The sequence below is a fragment of the Eubalaena glacialis genome, chromosome 2 (genome assembly GCF_028564815.1).
Source record: "Eubalaena glacialis isolate mEubGla1 chromosome 2, mEubGla1.1.hap2.+ XY, whole genome shotgun sequence".
NCBI classification, from domain to species: Eukaryota; Metazoa; Chordata; class Mammalia; order Artiodactyla; family Balaenidae; genus Eubalaena; species Eubalaena glacialis.
Genome location: NC_083717.1, coordinates 110,263,045 through 110,274,742, shown reverse-complemented (window position 1 = coordinate 110,274,742; position 11,698 = coordinate 110,263,045). Strand labels below are relative to the sequence as shown.

General features: G+C 37.5%; 1 protein-coding gene across 2 annotated transcripts in view; it reads left to right on the top strand.

Moving 5' to 3' along the window:
• Nucleotides 1-496: 496 nt before the first annotated feature.
• The window catches only part of RAD51 (RAD51 recombinase), a 30,940-nt gene continuing 19,738 nt past the window's right edge, over nt 497-11,698 (top strand). For both annotated transcript variants that reach the window (XM_061182242.1, XM_061182243.1), the window contains exons 1-2: nt 497-583; nt 4,497-4,634. In XM_061182242.1, the coding sequence (XP_061038225.1) occupies nt 497-583; nt 4,497-4,634 (225 nt within the window). The remainder of the gene's footprint in view (nt 584-4,496; nt 4,635-11,698) is intronic.

Here is an 11,698-nt window from a genome sequence, read left to right as displayed (position 1 = left end):
CGTTGCTGCACGCGGGCTTCTCTTGTTGCAGAGCGCGGGCTTCTCTTGTTGCGGAGCACGGGCTCTAGGTGCGTGGCCTTCAGTAGTTGCGGCGCGCGGGCTCCAGGGCACCCAGGCTACAGTAGTTGTGGTGACAGGCTTAGTTGCTCCATGGCGTGTGGGATGTTCCCGGACCAGGGATGGAACCCATGTCCCCTGCATTGGCAGGCGGTTTCTTAACCACTGCACCACCAGGGGAGTCCAAGCTGTTCTACTTTAAGAAGCAAGATATTCCTGGCTCCTCCTAAAGTCTTTCTGATACAGCTATCTAGGTGGAAGGGAAGGCTGGTGAGAGATTTTGTTTCTTTTTCCTGCCATGGGTATGTCAGTGATTAAGCCAAAAGCCTGGCAAGTAATTCTTTAAGAGATTTATTGTAAAACTGTGTTTGCAGCTCTGTACTTTCTCTAGTGTTCTTCCTGATGGCCATCTGTACTTTTCAGTATTGAACACTAACTAATGGCTATGCAGATGCAGCTTGAAGCAAATGCAGATACTTCAGTGGAAGAAGAGAGCTTTGGCCCACAACCTATTTCTCGATTAGAGGTATGTGCTTGGTTGCTAATTTTAGAATTATAATGCTGGACAAGATTGTTCTACCTATTGGGAGAAATCACAACCTTTACATAAACCATTGGTTTACTACCTAAGGTAAAAATCCAAATTAGAGTTTTCAGGAGGGTTGTCAAGGATTCTGTGGAAAGGCTTAAGACAGTTGCTAAACATGTCTGGCCAGATCTCTTTTTTTGTCAAGAATTATTCTACTACATTATCATTTTTCTTTCTTAGAGCTGGATGTCAGAAACTAAAAAGCCCTACGATCCCATGGTAGAGTCTCTGCTGTTTGTACTAAGTATGAAATTACTGTCCAGGGAATTACAATGGCCTGGGCCAGCTATGCAGGAAGGGGAGAGGAACAATCTCTCTCCACTGACCTCGATCTGTGCTGAGGTTACTAGGAAGACAGCTGTCATAGGCAGAGAGAAGGGCTTGGGGTTACGTTGTGCGAGTTCAAGACTCTGCACAAGAACATCAAGCACCAGAGCTGGGGCCTTGCACTATTTCTGTGCATTGTACAGAGGCCCCAGAGTGAGTGCAGTTGACTTGGGCTGAAAGAAGCAGGAGAAAATGCTGAGAAAGCCTTCATTCTTCTGTCTCTTTTTGCATATTCCTCCTGTTGGCCCCTAAGCTTCCACTCTCTGGAAGTTACTTAAACGGGTTTGTGATAAACATTGGAAAATTCAGAGTCATAACTTTTGGTTTCAGTGAGCATCCTTATACCCACACATGTGTATTGCTTTTTGCTTAAATATTAATAACAGACCGGTTTCTATGGGCAGGTACTATTCTCTCCCCTCTCCCAAACCTTCCCTGACCCCCAAATGCATACACATCCCCCTACTAATTCATGCTGTCCTAGAAGTCATGGTTTTGGTGGCTAATAAAATCAAAGCTGACTTTGTATATAGGGAGAAAGAAGTACCTTTGGGTGGTTTGTTTTTGAGCAGTGGTATATAAATCCCTGACCAAAAGTAGTTTTCTCCATCTTTAATATCAGTTGTTAAAACAGAGCTTTCCAGTTATTGTGGTACAAAAAGGTTATGCTAAGATATGCTCACCTTAGCTCTGGGGCAGTCTTAGCTGTTTACCCCAGCTTAGTGTAAAACATATTTTTTTATGTGTGCTTGATGTGGAAAACATTGGGAAATGTTTAAAGTGGGCTTTTAGGGCCCAGGGTCTCAAAGTTCATTTAGAATCCTAGTCATAAAAGGTTTAGAGTTACAGGTTTAATCCAATTCATGACAAGAGTCTATTTTAATATACATAGTGCTAGTTTAAAACTACTGGTTTTGCTCTCCAGAAAGTGGGCATAGAGGGAACCTACCTCAACAAATAAAGGCCATATACGACAAACCCACAGCAAACATCACTCTCAATGGTGAAAAACTGAAAGCATTTCCTCTAAGATCAGGAACAAGACAAGGATGTCCACTCTTGCCACTATTATTCAACATAGTTTTGGAAGTCCTAGCCATGGCAGTCAGAGAAGAAAAAGAAATAAAAGGAAGACAAATTGGAAAAGAAGAAGTAAAACTCACTGTCTGCAGATGATATGATACTGTACATAGAGAATCCTAAAGATGCCACCAGAAAACTACTAGAGCTAATCAATGAATTTGGTAAAGTTGCAGGATACAAAAGTTATGCACAGAAATCTCTTGCATTCCTATACACTAACAATGAAAGATCAGAAAGAGAAATTAAGGAAACAATCCCATTCACCATTGCAACAAAAAGAATAAAATACCTAGGAATAAACCTACCTAAGGAGGTAAAAGACCTCTACTCAGAAAACTATAAGACACTGATGAAAGAAATCAAAGGTGACACAAACAGATGGAGAGACATACCATGTTCTTTGATTGGAAGAATCAATATTGTGAAAATGACTCTACTACCCAAAGTAATCTACAGATTCAATGCAATCCCTATCAAATTACCAGTGGCATTTTTTACAGAACTAGAACAAAAAATCTTAAAATTTGTATGGAGACACAAAAGACCCCGAATAGCCAAAGCAGTCTTGAGGGAAAAAAACGGAGCTGGAGGAATCAGACTCCCTGACTTCAGACTATACTACAAAGCTACAGTAATCAAGACAATATGGTACTGGCACAAAAACAGAAATATAGATCAATGGAACAGGATAGAAAGCCCAGAGATAAACCCACACACCTGTGGTCAACTAATCTATGACAAAGGAGGCAAGGATATACAATGGAGAAAAGACAGTCTCTTCAATAAGTGGTGCTGGGAAAACTGGACAGCTACATGTAAAAGAATGAAATTAGAACACTTCCTAACACCATACACAAAAATAAACTCAAAATGGATTAGAGACCTAAATGTAAGACTGGACACTATAAAAAACTCTTAGAGGGAAACATAGGAAGAACACTCTTTGACATAAATCACAGCAAGATCTTTTTTGATCCACCTCCTAGAGTAATAGAAATAAAAACAAAAATAAACAAATGGGACCTAATGAAACTTAAAAGCTTTTGCAAAGCAAAGGAAGCTACAAACAAGACGAAAAGACACCCCTCAAAATGGGAGAAAATATTTGCAAACGAATCAATGGACAAAGAATTAATCTCCAAAATATATAAACAGCTCATGCAGCTCAATATTAAAAAAAAACAACCCAATCCAAAAATGGGCAGAAGACCTAAATAGACATTTCTCCAAAGAAGACATACAGATGGCCAAGCACATGAAAAGCTGCTCAACATCACTAATTATTAGAAAAATGCAAATCAAAACTACAATGAGGTATCACCTCACACTGGTTAGAATAGGCATCATCAGAAAATCTACAAACAACAAATGCTGGAGAGGGTGTGGAGAAAAGGGAAGCCTCTTGCACTGTTGGTGGGAATGTAAATTGATATAGCCACTATGGAGAACAGTATGGAGGTTCCTTAAAAAAGTAAGAATAGAATTACCATATGACCCAGCAATCCCACTACTGAGCATATACCCAGAGAAAACCATAATTCAAAAAGACACATGCACCCCAAAGTTCATTGCAGCACTATTTACAATAACCAGGTCATGGAAGCAACCTAAATGCCCATTGACAGATGAATGGATAAAGAAGATGTGGGGACTTCCCTGGTGGCACAGTGGTTAGGAATCCACCTGCCAATGCAGGGGACACGGATTCGAGCCCTGGTCCGGGAAGATCCCACATGCCATGGAGCAACTGAGCCCGTGCGCCACAACTACTGAGCCCGTGTGCCACAACTACTGAAGCCCACGTGCCTAGAGCCCGTGCTCCACAACAAGAGAAGCCACCGCAATGAGGAGCCTGCGCACCACAACAAAGAGTAGCCCCCTCTCGCTGCAACCAGAGAAAAGCCTGCGCACAGCAACGAAGACCCAACGCAGCCAAAGATAAAATTAAAAGAATTTTTTTTTAATTTAAAAAAAAGAAAAAGATATGGTACATATATACAATGGAATATTACTCAGCCATAAAAAGGAACGAAATTGGGTCATTTGTAGAGACATGGATGGATCCTAGAGACTGTCACACAGGTGTAGAGAACAAACATGGACACCAAGGGGGGAAAGTGGTGGTGGTGGTGGTGGGATGAATTGGGAGATTGGGATGGACATATATACACTAATATGTATAAAATAGATAACTAATAAGAACCTGCTGTATAAAAAATAAATAAAATTCAAAAATTCAAAAAAAACCCCACTGGTTTTGATAATGAATAGGTTGATAATTTGTTATTAAATGCCTCACATTTTAGGTCATATTTTTCAAAGCTTTTGCATATAATATCACAGTTAAAAAGAGCTCTGTGAAGTAGGTAGGACAAATAACCACATTAGACAGATGAGGGAACCGAAGCTTAAATTTATCCATGGTTTTCTTCACTTGCAGCAATGTGGCATACATGCCAATGATGTGAAGAAATTGGAAGAAGCTGGATTCCATACTGTGGAGGCTGTTGCCTATGCACCAAAGAAGGAGCTAATAAATATTAAGGGGATTAGTGAAGCCAAAGCTGATAAAATTCTGGTAAGTACTGTTTATGTGACCGAGGGAGGCAGTAGTGGTACGAAAGGGTGTACAGTGAAAGGCTACGGTCTTCCTCCTTCCACCCCTCCTGTGTCACCCTCTTCCCCTTTCCAGAAGTGACTGCATTACCAGTTGATTATCTTTGTATGTGCCTCCTTGCATAAATTGGGATTTTTCTTAGGGAATTGCAGTATCACGGGTTATGACATAAATACTGCTAAATTGACTACCAGTTTGCACTCCCACCAGCAGTGGGTGGTATGTACCTTATCGTTCTGGATATTATGATTTCATGCCTTAGAAATATACTCATTAGTGTGCAGCCACAAAAAATAGTTTCGAAGAATATCCATTGACATAGGAAAATATTACTGATATAAGAAAGCAGGTTAACAAAACATGTTTGTGTTCATACATGTTTTTGTTTTTTTAAATGTGTGTTTTTATATATGTATAGCACATACACTGGGGATAGATACACTAAAATATTAACTTTGTTTCTGGATGGTGAGAATGTGAGCAATTTTTATTTTTGCCTCAATTTTCTGAAGTTTCTACAGTTTCTATGATAAACATGTATTACGTTAAATAGAAAAGCTGTTTTTATTGCTTGAATATTAAAGTCATGTTAATTAGGCTCTCAGTGTGTATAATCTGTTAGTCAACTAGTCATAAGCAAGATTCTTTAATAATAAGAAAAAAATGTGATTATGAATCATACGCTTGTTTTTTTTTAACCTAAATAAATGACATAAAAGTGATTTCACTGGCTTAACCTAAATGAGGTAGTAACTTAATAACCCTTTATGTTATATAACACTTTAACTTTTTTTAAACTTTTTTTAATTGAATTTTTATTTTATATTGGAGTATAGTTGATTTACAATGTTGTGTTAGTTTCAGGTGTACAGCTAAGTGACTCATATACATATACATATATCCACTCTTTCTCAGATTCTTCTTCCATATAGGTTATTATAGAATATTGAGTAGAGTTCCCTTATAGCACTTTAACTTTGAAATCCCATCCTTTTCATATATACAGTATTCTCACTTAGCCTTCATAATGACACTGGGAAAGATAGGACCAGTATTATCTCTGTCTTACAGATAAGGAAACTTAGGCACAGTGATTCAATTATTTATCCAAAGTCATGCAGTTAATCACAGAACTAAGACTAAATCCAATTATTTTCATCCTGATATACTGTGATCCTTTCTCATTTCCCTCCAAAGTCTTAGAGCTACTATTCATTTTTCTTGCTTCATATATTCCTTTAGCATTCATAATACCCTGTGATTACATTTTATTTTATGCACTTATCCTTTGGTATTTACAGGCTATACCTTGGAGATAATAGCAGGTTAGGTTCCAGACCACCATAATAAAGCAAATATTGAAGTAAAGCGCCACGAATTTTGTTGTTTCCCAGTGCATATAAGTTGTGTTTATACTATTCTGTAGTCTATTAAGTATACAATAGTATTATGTCTACAAAAACAATGCACCTACCTTAATTTAAAAATACTTCATTACTAGAAAATGCTAACCATCATCTGAGCCTTAAGTGATTTGTAGTCTTTTTGCTGGTGAGGGTCTTGCCTCCATGTCAATGGCTGCTGACTGATCCGGGTGGTGGTTGCTGAAGGCTGGGGGGACTGCAGCAATTTCTTAAAATAAGACAACAGTGAAGTTTGCCACGTAGATTGACTTCCTTTCATGAATGATTTCTCTGTAATATGCAGTGCTATTTGATAGCATTTTACCCACAGTAGAAATTTTTCCAAAATTGGTATCAATCCTCTCAGACCCTGGCACTGCTTTATCAACCAAGTTTATGTCATGTTCTAAATCTTTTGTTGTCATTTCACCAGGGTCTTCACAGCATCTTTACCAGGAGTAGATTCTATCTTAAGAAACCTCTCTTTGCTTATCCATAAGAAGAAACTCCTCATCCATGAAAGTTTTATCATGACATTGCAGCATTTCAGCCACACCTTCAGGCTCTACTTCTCATTCTTTTGTTACCAACCAGGGCTCTTGGCCTTCTTAATCAATGGAAATTGATCAGAGGCCAGACAAGAAATTCAGGCAAGGCTTTATTGGGGCCCCTGCTGCAGCAGGGGGGAGTGAGAACAAACAACAGGTTCCTTTGCTTGCTCACTCCCTGAGTGGGGGTGAGCTTGTTCTTTACGTGGGGTGAGGGTAGGGGTGTGTCCAGGCGTCGGGCTGGAGGGGTGGCTTAGGTGGTTTGCCCATCCCTTAGTTCGTGTTTCGTGTAGGGGGCATGGCAGTACCCTCCTTTTGCTCCAGGCTCTTCAAAAGTGACAGTTGGGTTTTTTGGTCTCTTTGTATGTTTTGTCCAGAATTTGCCCTAATTGCGCATGCAGACAGTTATTTTTTGTCCCATACAGTTTCTTTGTATTTTGTTGCTCAAGGAGAGGTGTGTCCAGGTGCAAGCATTGCAGCACTGCAGCAAAGGGTCCCAGGTCCCAGCCTGTCTCACTTTTGTTATTTCCACCACATCTGTATTTACTTCCTCTGTTGAAGTCTTGAACCTGTTAGAGTCACCCATGAGGGTGAGAATCAACTTCTTCCAGACTTCTGTTTAATGATATTTTGATCTTTTCCCATGAACCACGAATGTTGTTGTTGTTTATATATATACTTTTTTTTTTAAACGAATGTTCTTAATGGCATCTAGAATAGTGAATCCTTTTCAAAAGGTTTTCAACTGACTTTGCCCAGATCCATCAGAGGAATCACTATCTATGGCTACTATAGCCTTACAAGGTGTATTTCTTAAATAGTAAGACTTGAAAGGTGAAATTACTCCTTGATCCACAGGGTGCAGAATGGATGTTGTGTTAGCAGGCATGAAAACAACATTAAATCTCATTGTACATCTCCATCAGAGCTCTTGGGTGACCTGGTACATTGTCAATGAGCAATAAAATTTGAAAGGAATCTTTTTTCTAAGCAGTAGGTCTCAAAGTGGGTTTCAGATATTCAGTAAACCATGTTGTAAACCGATGTGCCATCATCCAGACTTTGTCATTGCATTTATAGAGCACAAGCAGAATAGATTTAGCATAATTCTTAAGGGCCCTAGGATCTTCAGAATGGTAAATGAACATTGGCTTCAACTTAAAGTCACCAGTGGCATTAGCCCCTAAAAAGAGAGTCAACTGGTCCATTGAAACTTTGAAGCCAGGCATTGACTTCTCTTCTGTAGCTATGAAAGTCCTCAATGGCTTCTTCCAATATAAGACCATTTCATCTACATTGAAAGTCTGTTGTTTAGCGTAGCCAGATTCATTCATTATCTTAGCTAGATCTTGTGGATAACTTGCTGCAGCTTCTACATCAGCACTTGCTGCTTCACCTTGCTCTTGAATGTTATGGAGATGGCTTCTTTCCTTAAACCTCATGAACCAACCTCTGCTAGCTTCACACTTCTCTTCTGCGGCTTCCTCACCTCCCTCAGCCTTCACTGAATTGAAGAGAGTAGGGCCTTGCTCTGGATTAGGCTTTGGCTAAAGGGAATGTTGTGGCTGCTTTGATCTTCTACCCAAACTACTAAAATTTTTTCCATGTCAGCAGTAAGGCTGTTTCTCTTTCTTACCATTCATGTGTTCACTGGAGGAGCACTTTTAATTTCCTGCAAGAACTTCCTTTGCATTCACAACTTGGCTAACGGTTTGGCACAAGATGCCTCGCTTTCGGCCTATTTCAGCTTTCGACATGCCTTCCTCACCAAGCTTAATCATTTCTAGTTTTTTATTTAAAGTGAGAGATGTGCAACTTCACTCCTTTCATTTGAACACTTAGAGGCCACTGTAGGGTTATTAATTGGCCTAATTTCAATATTGTTGTGTCTCAAGGAATAGGGAGGCCTGAGGAAAGGGAGAGATGGGGGAATTGCCAGTGGGTGGAGCAGTCAGAACACACAAAACATTTATCAGTTAAGTTCACAGTCTTATATAGGCATGGTTTTTGGCACCCCAAAACAATTTTAGTAACATCAAAGACCACTGACCACAGATCACCATTACAAATGTAATAATAATGAAAAAGTTTGAAATACTGTGAGAATTACCAAAATGTGACACAGAGACATGAAGAGAGCAAATGCTTTTGGAAAAATGGTGCATATAGACTTGCTCAACACAGGGTTGCCATAAACGTTCAATTTGTAAAACGCAGTATCTGTGAAGCACAATAAAATGAAGGGCAATAAAATGAAGTACGCTTGTATGTTGTTACAGAGTTTGATTATCTTTACTCTTGGAGTTTTCTGTAGTGTAAAGCAAGTATTTAATTTATAAAATTATATATTTATAGTTTGTGTTGACTACTGTTATACAGAAATTTTCTATGAAAAATAATCTTTAGATGCTAAAGAATCTTCAAAAAATGCATCCTACAGTTTCAGTGCATGTAGTTCTGCCACATAATCTAGTCAGATGGACAATATCTGAGATTTATTTAATATCTCATACAATAATATATATACAACCCAGTAAATTCTGTTTTATTGTGTATTATACTAAGAGCTTTGAATTTTTAAGCACTGTTATTTTATAGTATTAATTCAGTGGGCTCAAAAATTATAAGTAATTCTTAATTTAAACCCTTAAAGATGTTGCCATCCATGAAGTATGAAGTTGTCATTTATTGGATTGCTCAAATAAATAAATTTGTTGAAGTGGTGACTTAATTGAATAAGTAAGAATTCTGAATACCTAATAACTCTTTGAAAGATTGTGATATTAAGCCAGTAGGTGTCCCTAAAGTCTATATATTGTTGATTACTGGGCATCAGTTTTTGTGACTGAACAAATCCTGACCTTTGCTTATGCCTTGTCAGACATAAAAAACTCCTACAGATTTAAGACAGATGAAAGCAAGCTTATTATATAAACAAAAGAATAGAAGTCAAGTTCTGCCAGATTAGGCAGTTGGCATGGTTTTTACTTCAGATTTTACTTTGGTTATAATCTGTTCCTTTAAGAGCTCATAGACTAGAAAATGTCGGGGTTAAAATGACAAGAGAAAACATCTCCTATGAGTTTGGTTTTTTTCCTTCACATTTTTGATTAAAATTTTTGAACTTACTGCAAAGTTGAAAGAATTTTACAATGAACACTTATTTATCCACCACCTAGACACTGCTATTAACATTTTAATATACTTGCTTTATCTGTTTATCTCTCTATCCAGCCATCAGTCCATCTGGGATTTTTTTTATGCTTTTCGAAGACAGTTGTAGATGTCAGTACATTTCCCCCTAAATATTTGAGCATATATTAACTAGAGTTAAATGTTGGTTTATAGTTCTTCTCCCCTCTCTTTAGTATTTTTATTTTCTAATTTTTATTAATCCTGAAGATCAGTAAAAGTTATAGGAAAAAAGAAGGAAAGAAAATTCTCAAAGAAATAATACAAGATTTCCCAGAGCTAAAGGGAAGTAGAAGTCTAAGGCCCCACAGAGTGTCAAAGACGCACACCTAGACTCCTCAGTGTGAAATTTTCAGTATACCAATTATAAGGAGAAGATTCTGAAAGATTGCAGAGAGAAAAATGTAAGTGACCTCTAAAGGAACAAAAATCAAAAAGATAGCACATTTCTTATTAGAAATCTGGATGGTAGAAGCTAGTAGAGCAGTGCCTTCAAAATTCTGAGGGTAAATAATTTTAAACCTAGAATTCTATTTGTAGCAATATTATTCACCCAGTGTTAGGGCAGAATACAACATTTTCAGAAATACAAGAATTCAGAACATTTTTCTCTCATCCTATTCTTTCTTAGGAAGTTACTTGAGGATATACTTTACTAAAATGAGGGCAGAAAACATAGGATCTAGGTTGGAGAGACTCCAACTCAAATAGTCAGGAAAGGAAAGCCCAGGACAGTAGATAGCCTGGAGAGCAGATAGCCCCATTTGCAGAAGAAAAGGATATCTTCAGGGGGAAAAAGGATTAGCAGAATACATAGTAAGATTGAGAGGTTGGAAAATTTGAGAAATGATAAAGTCAGAGAATACTAGAGAAAGACATGCCTCAGATCAAGGTAAAATGGAGCATGATTTTGAAACTAGCGGCATATAAAAAAGAATTCATTTGAACTTGACAGAAACCTTTGAGAGACATCGGTTGTTAACATTGTATGAAAGAATTGTATTTCTAGCACACCATTTGGTTCTGCAATAACTATAATATAAACATTGTAAGGAGTTTTCAAGTGAAGTATTAAGCATACAGAGAAGTTTAGAGAATAATGCAAACCCACGATTCAGCTATTTATTGGTTTTTTCCCTTTGTGGAAAGTTTTTAAAGTACAAGTTTAATCTCTACTTGCTATAGATCTATCCAGATTTTCTCCTCCCTCCCTCCCTCCCTCCCTTCCTTCCTTCCGACTCAGACAATTTATTTTACTGAATTTAGATTCAAGCTCAGCTAATCATTTGAGGCCTGGACTTGGATTCTTTTTCTACTTCAGTGAGTTTTGATAGTTTGTGTCTTTCTAGGGATTTCTGTATTTCTTATAAGTTATCTAATCTGTTGGCATATATTTAGTTTTGTAATGTTGGTAGTAATGTCCCCTCTTTCATTTCTGATTTTAGTGATTTGAGTCTTTTTTAATCAATTTTGCTTATTTTTTCAAGGAACCGACTTCTGGTTTCGATGATTTTTCTCTATTGTATTTCTATTCTCTATTTCACTAGTTTCTACTCAAATTTTATCTTCTTCCTTCTTGCTTTATGTTTAGTTTGCTCTTCAGTAACTTAAGGTGGGAAGGTTAGGTTATTGATTTAAGATCTCTCTAATATAGGCATTTACAGCTATAAATCTCCCTTTAAGCACTGCTTTTGCTGCATCCCATAAGTTTTGGTATGTTTTGTTTTCATTTTCATTCATGTCAATGAATTTACTAAATTCCCTTGTGATTTCTTTGATTCATTGGTTACTTAGGAATGTAATGTTTAATTCCATGTATTTGTGAATGCATTTATTTTTATTTATTATTTTTTATCAATTTATTTATTTATTTATTTATGGC